This window comes from Phaethon lepturus, unplaced genomic scaffold (assembly GCF_000687285.1).
Source record: "Phaethon lepturus isolate BGI_N335 unplaced genomic scaffold, ASM68728v1 scaffold9865, whole genome shotgun sequence".
In the NCBI taxonomy this organism is placed as follows: domain Eukaryota; kingdom Metazoa; phylum Chordata; class Aves; order Phaethontiformes; family Phaethontidae; genus Phaethon; species Phaethon lepturus.
In genome coordinates, this window is record NW_010538378.1 from 18,073 (window position 1) to 34,703 (window position 16,631).

Genomic DNA, 16,631 nt, shown 5'->3' on the forward strand with positions numbered 1-16,631 from the left:
TTTAAGATACGCTGTTTAATTACAAAATAAGTAAGATATGATCTTCATTTATAAAACCAAGTCTTTGGAGTCACAGTATGGACCTGGTTTTCGCATAACTCCTTCCAATAAGATAAAGGTCTGGTGTGACTTCCTGAAGTCCCTTCTGAATTTTTTTCACCCTTCTTTCAAGATTCAAAAATGTTTGATTCTGTCTAGCCGAAGTTCAACATTTGCCCAACCCTTACTGATGCTTTTTCAGCTCTTTCCACTATATTCTGCAAATATATTATTGCAGCATGGCAGGGCTGCAGACTGAAGCCCCAGAGCAGGGAACAAAGAGGGACTGTTACACTATGCTACACTCTACCGCTCTGTTTATGAGAGTTATTTTTCATGCAAAGCTACTGTGTTCATTTGGATACTTCTAAATAAGTGTGATTTTCCTGTCTAGGGTTTTATAGTGAGCAAACTAGGTTTATGAACCATAAAATCCTACACCAAAGGTCAGTGCTTAAGTGAATCAAATGAGACAGAAGATGCCAAAACCATACTAAAGCTGGAGGAGAAGGTGGCATATAAAACACCTTGAAGGGATCCATGGCAACAGATATCATCAACATGAGTAACCTGCAGTACCCAAATCTATTCTAGCTTGGGGTCTGCAGCGAGGTTAGGTTTGTTATGTTAGGTAACATTCTAGCCAAGTTGCATATAAATCCTATGTCAGTTTTAGACTGAGTTTTGTTATGAATGATAAAATCTCTTATTTCCTGAATATCTTACCAAAGACAAGATGGACAAACAGCAGAACACAAAACCAGTTCAGCATATTTTACTGATAAAATTTTCAGACATCTGCTTTATCAAAGAATTGCGACGGAGGACCACATGGAAGATCAGTCTTGCACCTGTAATCCACTATTCTCTATGTCTGTTGTTGCTTTACTTTTTTTGACCTTTATATTCAGAACAACGCTCATTTAGAATAAATGTTCTTTTCCAGTCATACATTCGCTTGCTTCAGAAGAAACAATTTTATCAGAAGAGTTCGTGATGAGGAAATCCTTTTCTTCAATAACCAGAGATGAATTTTATAAAGACTCATTACAAGGATGACTGTCATGGTACAAAAAACTAGTTAATTTACTCCGATGAATTTGTCATCAGACAAATTACTAGGACCAGTGACTCACTCTTGTCATCTTTGCATATACATCTTTGGAGCAGAGATGCAGAATAACAAAAGTTACTAGCAATTTTTTTTGCAACAGCATTTTTTTATCTGGTTTTGTTAGTAAACCAAATACTTAGCAATGTTCTACCATACCTGTTACTCAGCTGGTAAAACTGTTAGACCAGCATTCAAATACATAGAAGCATAAAGTCCACATGAGCAGATACAGGTGTCCTTCTGAAAGACCCCCTCACTTCCTCCTGCAGCTGAGTAAATAGGAATTTAAATGCACTAAATAAAGAGCATAAATGCTAACTACTGAGAGGAGTGGCTCTAATTCTAGGGAGCTTTATGCATGTAGTTTTTAAATAAACATAAATACATCAGTGTGAATGTCATTTTTACCCCGGTTTCTAAGGAAATGAGACTCCATGATTATGGTTGCCATCCCCCCATCCTTCACTTCCAACCTGGACTACAACTTCTGAAGCTGTTGACTAAGGGGGCAGAAATCTCCATGATGTTAAAATGCTGCAATTTCAGTGAAAATTAGCAGCTGGAAAGAGCAGAGCTTCAAGTTAATATTTTCACGGAGAAATACAGCAGTACGAACTTGGCAGCTACCTGTTCTGTATACCTGTCAGTTGTCGTATAAGTACTCGTATAATGGCAGAATAGTTAGCCCTCACATCAGCCACAATATGTGCTTTCTCCCCGTTCATTAAGTAGGGGAGAAAGAAGAGCTGAAAATATGAAAAGAAGTTGATGGGATATAGGGAGAACTAGAGGAAACAATGGCATCTGAGGTGTTTGGGAACAAAGCGGGGGAGAGAGCAGTTAAGAGATGAGCCTGCACACGCACACACCTTAAGGCAACCAGTTCCACTGCTCAAACCACTGCTTGATTTCACAACTTGACACCAGAGTGTTAAACTGGTTCAAGAGCTAACATAGACATAAGTAACAGAATGAGGTTTGGTTTTCACTTGGTCTGGAAATAAGTAACACTGGTATAAATGTTCTCTCCAGAATCGATCCAGAGAGCAAAGGGCTGTGCTGCTTAGCTGAAAGGGCTATGTTTAAGACAGTAACGCTGTGTCTACGGGTAAGTCCTCTAGATACCTAAATCAGCATTAGACGTCACTGTACATTTTTAGGTTGGCTTTAGAGAACATTACTTTATACATTACAAAACTAAAGAATTCTATCTAAATTAGGGTGCTAATGTTAATAAGCACAGGTTAATGCTAAATATAAGCAAAGACAAAAGCTTAGCAGCTGGTTTACTATGTCATCCTTTTGTATCCATCCCAGATCAGGGTACTGAAAAAGAAATGATAATAAATGGTATCATCATTAAACATAATTAAGTAAATGTATCTATAGCATTTTCCTTCACTTTTAGATTTCAAAGGTATTATAAATTAATTAAGTTTCACTAGTACAATCAGAAATCAGAAGGCAGACATCCCTATTCTGAAGAAAATGTAATAAACTGTAGAGTGACATTCAGCTGAATTCTGAAATATCAGCAAAGACCTATGAAGCACGTTGCGCTCCTAAGCAGCACGCCGGCCACGTGTTGACATTTACTTGTCAAGTAACATGACCGAGGTTGCAATGAAAATCTGTACAGAAGGTGGGAACAGAAACAAGACTTTCTGATTCATCCTTCTCTATCTGATGCCATAAAAAGTAAAATATTGCATTAGATCCTCTGATTGCACATTAGAAAATCACAGCAAATAACAAAGAGAATAATCTCATGGTTATGACACTGGACTTGGAATATTTTTGTCTAGTTCTTGGCTCTGCTACAACGCCAAGCAAGTTACCCAGTTTTTTCTCCTCAGTCACTTACTTGTAAAACAACAGTATTTCCTTTTTCTATTGTTTTCATTCATGGCCCAATGGTTTTGGAAAACAGACTGTTTTTCATTATATATTTGCACAATACCTAGCACAGTGGGCCTCAGAATCAGATGCATTCTTGGATGTCTACCTTAATGCAAACAATAACTATTTATAGTGCATTTCTATCTGTATTGTATTTTAGAATGTGTTCAGGACATTTTGTAAACCTTTTTACATTGCAGGTCTATAGCAAAGAGCTAATGTGGAAAAAGCATGTCAGCAAAGCATTGAGAACTGACTTAAAAAATACCTCCTACCTGCACGGGTGTCTCCAGAGTGTAGATATGTTCCCCGCGCACATTGTAGAACTTGACAAGTGCGCTTTTCAACAGGGAACCATTGCCAAGATCAACTAGCTGGCTTTGCTTCTCCATGCCTGCTACTGCAAGTAGGTCCCCTTGTGTACACCACTGTACCACCACATCTGAAATTGCAAAGACAGTTTGCAATAATCACTGATTAGAATCAGTAGGAACAGCGTTTCCAGATGCTGCAAAGTGACTTGAACAGCTAAATCACACTCTCAAAGGTTACTTAAGTACTTAGAAACCTAAATCCTTTCATTGATATAGTGACAAGTATGCCATATATGCACATCTGAGAATTACACTTTTTATTTTGCGAATTGCAAAAAAATTGTGTAAAACCCATTAATTTTTCTCTATGGTGAGTCTAGAATGTGATCAGTCGTTGCTCCTAAATACAAGAATTTATTAGAGATGTTAAAATTTATGTGGAAGATCCTATGCATATCTTTGGTGTAAATAACTAGAATTCAGTTAATAAGCAGATAAATAACATCACTGACAGAGAGACCAGCAAAGAATATTTGCCTGGAAAGGCCTACAGTGCAAAAAAGCAGCATATTTGGCAATGTCTCATGTTCTCACTGGCTGCAAATATTAACTTTTAGTACCACTCAAACTAGAGTTACATTTTAGTGTAACACCAAACTAGAAAGACTTTTGGGTTTTTGTCCATAAATACAGATGGCCTCCATGTCATAGGTTTTCTTTCAACACCACTTGTGAAAATCTACTCATCTGTCTAACAGGAGATTGCCAGAAGCACACAGGGATTGCTTAGTCTCTCATATAACTGGATATGAACATACTTATCAGTTACTTCTCCTACAGGCACCTCATGATGAGGAACACACAGAGCTTAATTTGGGGATGCTAATTTCAAACCCTTATACCGTCCAGCTCTTTGTCACACTGCAACAAGAGCACTAAACCAGTATTTTGTGTTTCTGCTTGTGTTTTGGAGGCAGATTTGCACATGCAAAGAATACTAAGTTAGTCTTTAAACCTTTTTACTCTTAAACCGGAGGTGAAATGCAGCTATTTTGGTCTGAGACAAAGTGAAGGTAAAGACAAAACTTTTGTACTCTGGGTTGCTCAATCTGCCAAGAACCTTTTGAAGACATTTGTGGGCGAGAAGCTGTCTTCAAATGAAGACGCAGGAAAGAAATGAGAGTTGGCAGGAAAGATCTCAAAATTGTTTCAAGTTGTCAACTTGTCATTTTCAGGGACTTTTATGTGCAATTTAAAATGGTTTTGTATATTTCAACTTTCTGATATTTCTCATGGGAATTATGCTTCTGTACATATCAGAGGCAAGATGCATGTGGAAAGATTATCTTTCCACAGCTAGGCATTGTATGCCTCTTTTTTCCTCTTAGTCCTCAACCCTCTAAGTAATCTACAATGGGATTTATTAATCTTTCTCAGAGAGTATAATGATAGGCAGGTGAGAAATTAATGAGGCAAGCTGAGCAACTCCACTTTTGGTAACAGGATTAACTACACAACCACCAAAGTGAAAAAACAGTCTCCTTTGGATACATGTCGTCAGGCAAAGCTTTCAGTTGAGGCCCGTACCAAGAGGAAGAGGAGTGATTACTGTGTCCAGAATTTCTCTCTCTCTCTCTCTCTCTCAAAACTCCTAGAATTAGGCTGCTGCAAAGGCAGTGAAAGGTTGGACGTGGGCTGCAGCATCCCCCCAGGACAGCGTGGCTCTACAGCACGCTTGCACTGCCAACGGGTCTTCAACCATTATCAAACCTTGATGTAAAATAGCTCAACTGGTAAGTACTTCTCAGTGCAAGCAGATATTAGAAAACAGATGGAGGTTTCATCTAGGGTAACAGTCCACAAGTGTCTCAGTGGATCAGAGCCATCCCTCAAAACTACGTGCCAGCCACTACCGGTATGTATATCAGCAAACCTCGAACAGATAGCACTCTAAGTGTGCAATAGCTGTGCAGGTAAGTAGTTGTAGCTAACTAGTACAGCTAGTAGATGCAGTTCAGCAGTTCAGCAAAGTAGCAGTGTACTGAGAATCACAGAGTTAAAAAGCATAAAAAAAAGGAAGGATACAACTGAACAGGACCTCCACTAGAACTGATAAAACTTCCAGGAGTGTTCAAGCTGGATGAAAAGAAGAACTTGTGTGATCAAATTCTTATCCAACAGCAATATTTTTTCTGCATCAATTTAATATGAAAACTCCCAATAAAATAACACCTATGCAAAGCTAATAGGACAGCAAAAATATATTGGTAATGCTTGAACTATTTTTATAGTTGCCTGCTTTAAAAACACATGGAGTAGCCTACAGCAGTCCATAAAGACAAGGGCATCTGCTGCAGAGACCACAAAGCAATACTTACAGATTTCAAACAGAAAAACATGAATTAAGACTTGCACTCAATACTGAAGACTGTCTGCTCTCAGCAGAATACCAAGTGGCTGGAGAGGATAGAGACTCTGAACTGGTTAGTTTTCCACATTCTTGTGGAAATCTCTGCATGTGATAACCAGTAAAATTACAGTCACTGGGGGGGGTGGGGGGGGGAGAGGCAGAACTGATAAGAAGGTACATCTATATGACAGCTATATGCAATATATTTTCCACTATACAATGGGTAGCTTCAAAACAACAGTGATATCCCCATCACCTTTCTTTCTCTCTCATACACACTCCCAATTCAACAAGACGTTGCAATTCTTCTTCTACTGATGTCAACAATGTAGTCCAGCTTACAATTAATTAAAAATATTTCTACTGTAGCTTGTACATTAAAATTTTGCTAGAGGAGGGTGACATAATTAAGGGATCTTTTTTCTATTATTGAAAGTCAATGGGGGAAACAGGACAGACATCCTTAGCAAGACAGAGCCCTGCAACTCTAAACAGAGAATAGGATGGTGTTTGTTTCTCCTACTGCTCCCAGTTGAAAGCTAGACCAGATGACAACTCAACAATACTTCCTACCCTATTTACAGTAATTCTGTAGAGATGCTGGGCACACCCCTTGATGGATATCACAAGTGCTTCTCTCAATTGGTTCCAGTTTCCCAGACTTTAGGCTGAAGAAGTTTTCTGGATCACAGAGTTGCCCCAGGATGCTACATTTTGCCAGCCATGTGCTTCTTGTGTTGGCACAGATGGAAGCAGGAGTGGAAAAGAAACCTCAAAGGCAATTTTTTTAACATAGTAAGACTACCCTACATAGTGGATCACCCAAAAGCCACTGGGCTGGTGTTAGGGCAACTTTTCACCAAAAATATCCCACTGTAACAGAACCACTAAGAGTCTGCTCCAACAGCTTAATTTGTTTTTTTGAATCTAATATAAAACTAATTTACCTGTGGAGATGAAAAAGAATCAATGGAAGCTATATTTAAGTATGTGCTTATGTGCTGTAGTGAATTAAAACTTCTCTCCAGGCAAAGCACCATAAATTGTACTGAGAGTGCTGGCAAAGTAAGGGACTTTTTTGACAGGTAAGAACAGTAGAAATTTCAATGTGATTAAAGATTTTACATGGAATACTGATCTTACAAACACTCACGCACATCACTTAGCAAGATGGATAGGAATTAGTTAGTGGAATTTTCCTTCTCTCAGAATAACTTGCCTCTTGATAACTAATAATTCTAGCAAGTTTCCAAAATTTGTAGGAGCCAAAGCAGCATTGCGATTCACGCCTGGTTACCAAAAGCATGGGAGGAGACCTTGTGAATTAAAGATGCTAAGGAAGTGTTACAGAGGCATTCACACAGAGAAGCATAAACATATTAGCCCAGTCAGCTGAAAAACAGCAAACAGATCAATTTGCTCTACAAAACTGCCACAAAAAAAAACAATCTCAAAAGCCTAAGCATTTTTTTCAAACACGAAAACTCTTATCATGCAAGCAGATTGCAAAACTCTTCCACCAGCAGGTGTCACTGCTGGAAATGGCAATAGCGGTGGCCCAGTGCTTCTGGGTTAGAAGAGACAACCGCAAAAACATAACCTGTACACACATAATTAAAAATACAAGAAACAGAGCATAACAAGGGGGTCAAGGGGCTTCCTTTCGTACCTTTCAACCCTGAGCGGATGATAGTAGGAGACAGGTCGTCGTAATTGTTCATCAAACTGATGTCTCCCGACGTGAAGCTGACGGTAAGTAGTGGCTTAGTATTCTGCACCGGGACTGGATACGCAGCTGGTCCATCTGCAAAAACAAGGCTCTAGAGTGAGCAAAATGCAAGCAACCAGAAGGAATTACATCTAGGCTGATGTAATACACATAGGCTGATGAAGATACACTGTACTTCAGCCTACCGCCATCAGGAGTGGTTCCAAGGTTCAAACTCTACCTGCTTATTTCTACAATGTCTATGGGCAAAAGCAAAGCAGATTTAGTGAAGTTATTCCTGAAGTCACATTATAAGAACTTCTAAGAGAACATACTGACCTTTCAAAAATTACTGTATTCTAAACGTTAAGAGCTAGGCAGCAGCATGAAAAGTTACCTGCCATCCTGCATAACAGGATCCAATGCACTCAAAGGTGGAGATGAGCCCAGATGGACACTTGGCTTTAAAAACCGTTTCTACAAAGTCTCTGCTCCTCTAGGTTTGTTTTTCAATATTCACTAAAATTTCCTTGTTCAATTACTTAATGACCAGTGTCATCTTCTGTAGCACTCGCTGTTTAAACTCTTTTTGTTTACAAGTTCTGACATGAGATGTCGCTGGCCCCTGATAAAGTGCCTCTCAAGGTCCAACCAGTACCTTTTCAGTGAACAAAAAATGTCACAGCGAGTTAAGAGTGGTATTGTTTCCTTAACTTGTAAAAAAGCCGATCAACAGCACTTTGGAGAAAGACACCTATTATTTAGCAACTCTGTGCGTGTATAATTTGATAAGAAAAAACCATCAAACTTCCAGTCCTTCCTACACATCTGTGTGAGTCAAAGGTTTGTCACCTTTGAGAAGTTTACGCTGCATCTGCTCTAAAAAAAACACATCATGTTTGGGTAATCATTAAAATAAGCCTGTAGGCTTGTAATGAGTCCACCCACCCCTGACTGACTCAGAAAAAGCTAGCACATTTGGATCATTTAAGTTCTCATCTGTGTACTCTGCATCTTCACCATCCTCCAACTGGAACCTCAGTATTTAAAAAAAGCAATGAAAAACCAATTTAATGTTGTCCCTTGTCTTGCTTTAGAAGCTTGCTAGGAAATGTGAAGTTTGTTTCTTTTCTTCTAAGGCAAGAAATCTCACAATGGACCAAAAGTGAGGCACGAAAGCCAAAACAAAACTCAGTTTTTACCAGATGATCATGGGATCTTCTATCATTATTTTAAAAATACATATACTTATTATATTGACATATATACATATGATTCTGGAAAAGGTACATTTTTTGACTGAGTCCAAATTAGAGCTAAAACTCCAAGAGTCCTCAATTCAGTGGCTAAGATCTGAGATGCAGATTCAGAATTATTTCTAGCTATTATGTATTTAAATTTTTCATTGTACAATCACTGTTATATTAGTTCAAACTTAATTTAGTTCAAGCTTTATACACTGGAACACAGAAACAGCTTACCTAGATCTTAAGAGACTAATCAGCAGCATTAACAAAAAGAAGTATTAGCATTGCTTGCTTAAGAAGGATAGGGGTGAAAGGAGCAACGACCACATTGTATCCCAGACTATGCATGGACAACTAAGTCTCCTAGGTCTTTGCTATTGATGATTTCCGAAGAGTTTAAAACCAAGTATTTCACCCTATGAGTTGCATTTATACTTAAGGGGAGGCAAGGATTTCTTCCTGACTCTCAAACTGGCAATGTGCTTTGAAACATGGGAATTAGTAACTCCAGACAGCTCCAGTCACCCTTCTTCTACCCTGTGTAATTGCAACAAATATTTTAGTTTCCAATCTTTCTGTGGAATTTATTGAGCTCTTTACATCAGGACTATCAAGGATGGGACTATAAGGATTAGTATTATTTCTGTTTCATAGGATTGCTTTAAAATTAAAGATGTAGTACTTTCCGTTATGTCTAATATTGGTGTTTTTTCACACAATCTATATAATAATGCATTAACTTTTGTGACTGCCCTCTGACTACCTCAATACACATGGACCATTGCAATATCTCACACCTGCTTATCAGTGAAATCTGATATGCCCCTATCTAGTGTTTTTTGCTTACCCTGACTAAAATCTTTGAGCTTTGTGTTATGTCACTTGTGCAAACAGAGGCAGAGCAGCACAGATGAGGTACTACCTGCAGCAAGCCACGCAGACAGGCTGGTGGCAGAGCTGGCGACGAACCCACTCCCCTCCGTACCAGCCCTCTGCTCCACCCCAACCCTTGCTATCTCCAAGGAACACACCATCTTTTGGCCTCTACCAGCCTGAAAACATGGCCATCCTACTGTTTCAGTAGAGCATGACCACTCCCTAGTGTTTGAGATATCTTCATGAGCGCTTGCAAACATGCAACAGAAGGACATGCACCCAATACTACCTTGCGGTGGGGAATAGTCGTCAGAGTCTGTGTCGCTCTCGCTGCTGTCCTCCACCAGGAAGCTGGGGTAGTTCCAGGACATGCTGAGGATGCCATCTGACTCATGAAGGAGCACGTGGGCCAGCATTCGGCCATGGCAGTCCATGACGATAACCTGACCATCAGCAGTGCCAAACAGTACCTGGAAATAACAGAACGGCCCTCAGACCCACCAAATGTCAGCCACTGGGACCCTCCTTCAAACGCATCTTTTAACTAATTAGCTACACTGGAAATTAATTGAGAGCAAAGCAGTCAGGGATGTGAAATGGTGCCACAATAGGACACTACAACCAAAAATGGTTCTTTATATAAGAATGAAGTCAAAGCACCAGGGTCTAGAGGTTAAGTTCCTAAAATCTGTAAGCAAGTAATGTTTCACAGTGCGGTACATTTTGTTCACTATAATACGAGCCATTACACTTTATTTGAACTTGGCCATTACTACCACCAAAGTGAGCTGGCAGAAGGGCTACCACAGATTCTGCAGTATTCTTGGATTATACAGAAACTTCTAAAATTGGTGGCAGAAACTGAGGTATGCATCTGACATAACAATATCAAAAGGCACAGCTGACAAAAATGAGGTCTTAGAAGAGATTTCACACAGCTTGTGAGAAACAGAAAGGTGAATACAAGAGGACAGGTTATTCAGTTGATGAGCTGAGATAAGGTGGGAGAATGTCTTCCAAAAACAGAGGCAAAAAGCAATATGGTAAGTCAACTGGAAGTACATTATTATGGCCCAAGAAGGCAGCAATATATTACACATTCAGGAGGAGATGAAGAAGAGTTTCTACTTGCCATTTCAAATACCAAATGCATAACACAAGGTTTCTTCCTGTCCCTAAACTACTCTGTAGCCAATGCATGCTGACTGAAGTCAGACTGACTGGCACCTGCCATTTCTTTTTATAAGCATTTTCCATCTGGAGGCTTTAGGCAAGTTAAGATCCTGCATATTTGATGAATTTTAGAATAACATCAGGAAATAATGATTAATAAATCCACAAAACGATAAATGCACTAGCCAAGGCTGCTGCTGCTATCACCTAATTCCAAATGAGGCAAATGTTTTAAAGCAAGTTTAAAGGCACTCATCAACTTGAAAATAAGCCAGCATTAAAAACAAAGCTAAAAGAAAGGGCAAATCTTATACTTGCCCTTCAGTCTATCACCTATTATTGGTGTGTGTAAATTTAAGGTTCTAACAACTATATGCCCACATCAAAAATTCATCTAACCTTGTGTCTTATCTTGACAGTGGTCAAGTGGTCAAGGAAGAGTAAGAGAACAGGATGCACTTCCCCTGCACATTCATGTAGATTCCAGTAAAAAATACTGCCTCTTCTTTGATGATTGATAACTTCACTTAGTAACCTTTACCTCTTAACACTAAAAGAAATATAGAATAATTGTTCCCTACTTACATTCTCAACACTGGTCACAATTTTATAGACCTCTATTATCTAATCCCCTTAGTCACCTCTTTTCCAGGCTGAAGAATTGTAGCCTACTTAGGATCTCCCTGTACAGTTGTTGTTCAAAGCCTCCAATCACCCTTGCTGACCTCTGATGTCAAAGGTCTTCCTTTCTCTCTCCCTTCTGAGATGCCGTGCCAGACTTGCAGCATTCAAACTGTGTCTTTTATCAGACTTACACAATAGTACTCACCTAGGAAGCAATTGTCATGGTTGCACTTTTGAAAGTTTCAGAAAGGAAGCGTGGCTTCAAAGGTCTCAGTCAAAAGTAAGAAGTACTAAAATTTTTTATAAGATGAAGGTGATAATCAGGAAACACAGAAGGTTGTAAACTAGAATAGCAGTTTAACAGAGGAACTCCAGTGAAGTCATTAAAATCTTAAGAAAATCAATGGAGTTGTTTCACATTATCACAAGCAATGAAAAAACAGTATCTGTCTGCTTTAACTGTAATCATTACATGTTACAAATATTTTGGTGTTAAATAGCTGCTGGGTTAAACAGTGGCTAAAGTTTGCTACAAGCCTCAGACTACTATTCTTAGATACAAAGGCAAGAACTTGACCTTTGTTCATCTCACGCTCCCTTCCCTTCTGTTCCTTTATTCCACTCTTCTTCCACTTCTGCCATCCCATCTCCTTTCACACTGTTCATTGTTTCAACGTACACACCTCATCAGTGCACAGCCACTTTCACTACCTACTTTCAGAACATAACCACTCTCTTTCAGATCTCTACAAAACAAACTTCTTCTATAAAGCCAAAATCCTACTGGTTGCCATTGCAGCACTTCCAGCCTACTCTGTAAATTAGTTTTTTACCAGTCTCTTAGGAGTTTTATAACTGCAAAATACCCAGACAGAGGACGTGAAACTTTCTATTCTTTCTGAAAAAAGCAGTATAAGAGTTCTGCCTCCTAGAATTCTGTAGAAACACTTTATAATTGAGTAGGAACAAAATGTTGGGACTCATCACCCAGAGTTCAGTCTCATCTCAATGCAAAGCTAATTCTTTTGAGTAGCACTGCCCCCGATTTATTTAAAATTACAAAGTCTTGCAGTAATTTCTAATTCAGATCAGAACAGCTGCATGTGGCCATCTTAATTCTTGCACTGGAACCTGAGAGAGCTCTTTAGCAACCCAGAAATGTCAGAGGGCACTCTTCATCTCTTTAGCCAGGCTATAGGTTTCAAGGAGCAGCTTTAAGTTTCGGGGTTATTGTAGCAATACAACCTTTAAGATGAAAGCATTTATCAGGCTGATAGTCCTGCTGGCTGAACTCCTGCTAAAGCTGTAAAAATGTCTAATGGTGTTATCATCCATAACATTACTCAAGTTATAAATGCCACACTCAAGCTACTTATGTCAGATGAATAACACTCTCTTGACCTTCAGAAAAAAGGTTGAGCCACAGGGTACGCCTTCTGGAGTATCCAATGGAGAAATTAAAAGGCTGTATTTTAGCTGCCTAAATTAACATTTTTTCAGGTATTTGCAGATCTCTGAGGTCTGTGGGAACGTTGGAAAAAGGTAATCAACAAGTTATTGTGATTTGTTAACCCTTGAATACGAAAGCTAAATGATAGTAATAGTAATTAAAAAAATTCCCAAGTACTTATTTTGAAGTGGTTCTTTGGCCCCTTGTTCTACTCCTCATCTCATCTCCTCTCCTTTCACACTGTTCATTATTTCAACTGTTTTTACAGGCATTACCACTTGTAGAATTGCATTTGTAGAATTATACATAATCTGATAATAAAATACTTTAAATCACCCAATACATTCAATATGTGTGTCACACAACATAAATACATTATTTCTTTACAAAAACATATAAACGTAATTAATCCTGCACTGCAGCAAAGCTGTAGCTGATTAAAGGTCATAGAATGATACTCTGATGCTGTATGCTTTGAAAGGAAAACTGTGATAAACAGCATTGGCATAATTCACACACAGTTTTCTAAGTGTACCAAGAGCTGAAAGTCGGGTTCAGCCCTGAAACACAAGCGTCTGGGTTCTCCATGAAACCCAAGCTTGGTGTGATTCCTACTTACAACAAATCCGAGTACCTGAAAAACATCCTTCAATGAAATGTGCTGACCTCAGCCTCTTTGGTAACTTGTGATGAGTTTCACAAGCTAGTTTTGGTAAATAAAAAGGGTTTTTCATCATTTTTAAATTATTATCCATGAAATTATCATTCAAGATTGCAATCCCTTTAAACGTCCAAGATTTCAGAGAGTCTTCAATTTTCAGTCTTGAATGTACCAATTCCTAGAAGACATGTGGTAATCAAAAGATGGGGTATTCTGCATGAAGTTGTTTTTTCACGAAGAGATGAATACTGGAACATCCAAGAAGCTAAAAAATTCAGTCCAAGAGGAACAATTTGAACTTGTTCAGTGATTTTGCTACATGTGGATCTGTTGTGCTGAGCTGTCGCTATTCCCTTAAGATCTGTTGTGATGCCGTAATGCATCTGGACCAGATACAGCACCAGAAGAAAATGGTTTGGCAGCACCAAGATCAACAGAGCTACAATGGAGAAACCACAAACCAAAAGCACAGCTCAGGAGGCCCACTACTTTGTAAGGGAACTATAATTTCCTAATAGTGATGTTATTTTTGCACAAAATACATTTTGTTGCTATTTGATTTGGTCTAATATATGCAAATTGAACTCATCAACAGTAAGAATGTTCAAGCTTTATGATAATTTTAATAACTAGCCTAGTAGGGAAGGGGAGATCCTGTCACCTCACCGTATCTGATTATACGCAGTAGCTGAGAGAAGTCTGTAAATCATAACAATTTCATTAAGTCAGTGAAGCTGTACTGACTTACATCTGCAGGGAAACTACCTACTGTCCATTCCTACCTCCTAGCCTGTCCTCCTTGTCAAAGAAGCTTTCCAGAACTACAGTCACTTTGACTTTTCTAATAATGGAGGATAATCCCATCCCAGCAATAATGTATTCAGTGACCTGATGTATATACGAGGGGCAAGAAAGAATTATTCCCAATCTCAGGTTTTCGTTGTACAAACTGAATAGTCAATACTGTTGCAGAGAGATATTGATAAAATAAGATGCTCCCTTCATGAGATTTAGTAGCAACACTGAAAGTTTTTGATGTTGCTGGTTAAACAAAAATCTTAGGAAATCCCATCGATACATTTTTGGAACATGGGCAGTCATTCTGTATCAGGGCAACGACTGAGCCTTTGACTGAAGCTCAAGTTGTACTATTAGAAGCTGGACTTGCTGCAAGTACTGGAGATTACTTCAGGGTAGCACTCTTAAAAGCGAGAGATTCCAGTATCGTGATGCTAAGAGGTAGGAAAAGGAACAATTGCTTTACTCCTGTTGGCCCAGGATTTTTAAAAGAACCCTTTGACTACTTACAAAGAATGTACATCTGACAACTGAGGGAAGAAAGAGAACTCACAGACTCATCTGATTAAAACAGCATTGAAAATGAATCTAGTAAACTCCACCCTAATATAATTTGATTATTTTAAAACCAAAATTTTCACAGAAAGACAGAACTTGCTTTGTTGGACTATGCAAGGTGCATTAACAGATTGTATTTCAACTCCTGGATACACTGAAACATGCTAAAAATTAATGTCATCTGTCATGAAATCTCAGGTGGTCTAATCTTCCCTAAGCTGTGGCTAAGTTGCCAGCTTTATGATAACTCCACTGAGCAATTTCTTGAGTTATAGCCTTCCTTCTCCCATAGGACAGGTGGCAGCTGGAAGGACAAAGTGACCACATGAAGTTTTTCCAGGAAGTGACTGATCACATTATACGAAGGCAAAGGGTTAGATGTGTCCTTGAAGTTGCTTACTGGACCAGACCAGCAAACTGAGTTCTATTGGACTTGAAATTCTCAATCCTTCTACAGCCCTAAGTAATGCAAATAACTGTATGTAACCTGTAAACATTGCTATCTCACAACAGTTAATATTTTAAACAACAGGAAGTATTTTAAAATAAACAAATCATGTAAAACATATAGCATGACATAAAGACAAACCCACCGTTCCCATTTTTATAATGCAAATTGACTATTCAGTCTTCCCTTTTGCAGGCTGATTCCTGGCCAGTTATTCTCTCCGCACTGCTAAGCCATCCAAACACAGTAAGTAAAATATCTATTGTAATTTGCTGGTTTCTACACATGCCAAATCATTTGTGCAGAGAATATATCCCCACTAGGCCAAAGTGCACACACAGGTATTTCTGTTAGGAAATCCTAAGGGATGGAGGGCTGTTTGCATTGGAACTTGTTGACTTTTTCAGAACTAAATACTCCAATTTTTTTCTAGCCAACACTTAATGACACGTGCAAAGACTTCTAAGAGATTAGTGAGTCATCATCTGCCTCTGGAAGAAATGTCTTACCTAGGTCTTTTCAGACCAGTTTACAGGTGTTTGGTGATTCCATGTCCAATTTTCATTTTAACCAGTTCCAAGCTGCGGATGCAAACCTTATTTGCACATTTCTTGGATGTTCTTAAAACCTTTTCCATATGTATTGTGGGAAAATAGAGCGGCCCTTCAAGACTTAGAACAGAGACGTGATTATTTCTGCTAGCAGCTAAGTTAGTTCATATTCAAGATCCTTCATAATGTACGAGTACGGATGTACGAGTCGGACAGAGGGACTTGCTGCATTTCAAACCAACCTGTTCCAGGACCCCATTTCAATCTCCTCAGAGTCAGTGAGTAGTCTCTCAACAGTGAAGCAGTAGCCCAGGGCAGAAATGTCACCAGCATCTTGTGACCAAGTAAACCATGAATGATCTCACAAAAAATTATGGTTTTTAACATTCTCCAGGGCTATGTTTCCAAAGTCTGGAGGATTCCTCTTCCACCTATGCACTTTGCAAACATTGCTCTTTCAGGTTTTTTTTTTTTGTTTTTTTTTTTTTTTACTCTTTTGCCTTTCTGGTTCCTTTTCTGTTTGGCACACATCTCATTGTATGAATGATGCCACCCTAGGTACCTCTGCATTTGCAGCCACCTCATCCAACGTTGTTTCCCTGAAATTCCCCTTTTCAAAGTTTAGACCTGTCTTTATACTTTTTCCTTCAGCCTCCTCCCCCATATCCCCCCAAAGGAAAAAGTCAACACTCTACCTCAGAAATTATATTCTGCAAAAAAACTAACAAGGCCAACTGCATTTGCATTGTCAGAAAATGCTG

The 16,631-nt window shown here is 38.9% G+C and overlaps 1 protein-coding gene across 1 annotated transcript in view; it reads right to left on the reverse strand.

The window, feature by feature from the left end:
- Nucleotides 1-16,631, reverse strand: part of TULP4 (tubby like protein 4) — a gene marked incomplete at its 3' end in the record, with an annotated part of 119,561 nt that overhangs the window by 18,066 nt on the left and 84,864 nt on the right. Inside the window, exons 4-6 of the mRNA XM_010286779.1 lie at nt 9,897-10,077; nt 7,446-7,580; nt 3,328-3,494 (exon numbers count right to left, since the gene is read on the reverse strand). Of these exons, the coding sequence (XP_010285081.1) occupies nt 3,328-3,494; nt 7,446-7,580; nt 9,897-10,077 (483 nt within the window). The remainder of the gene's footprint in view (nt 1-3,327; nt 3,495-7,445; nt 7,581-9,896; nt 10,078-16,631) is intronic.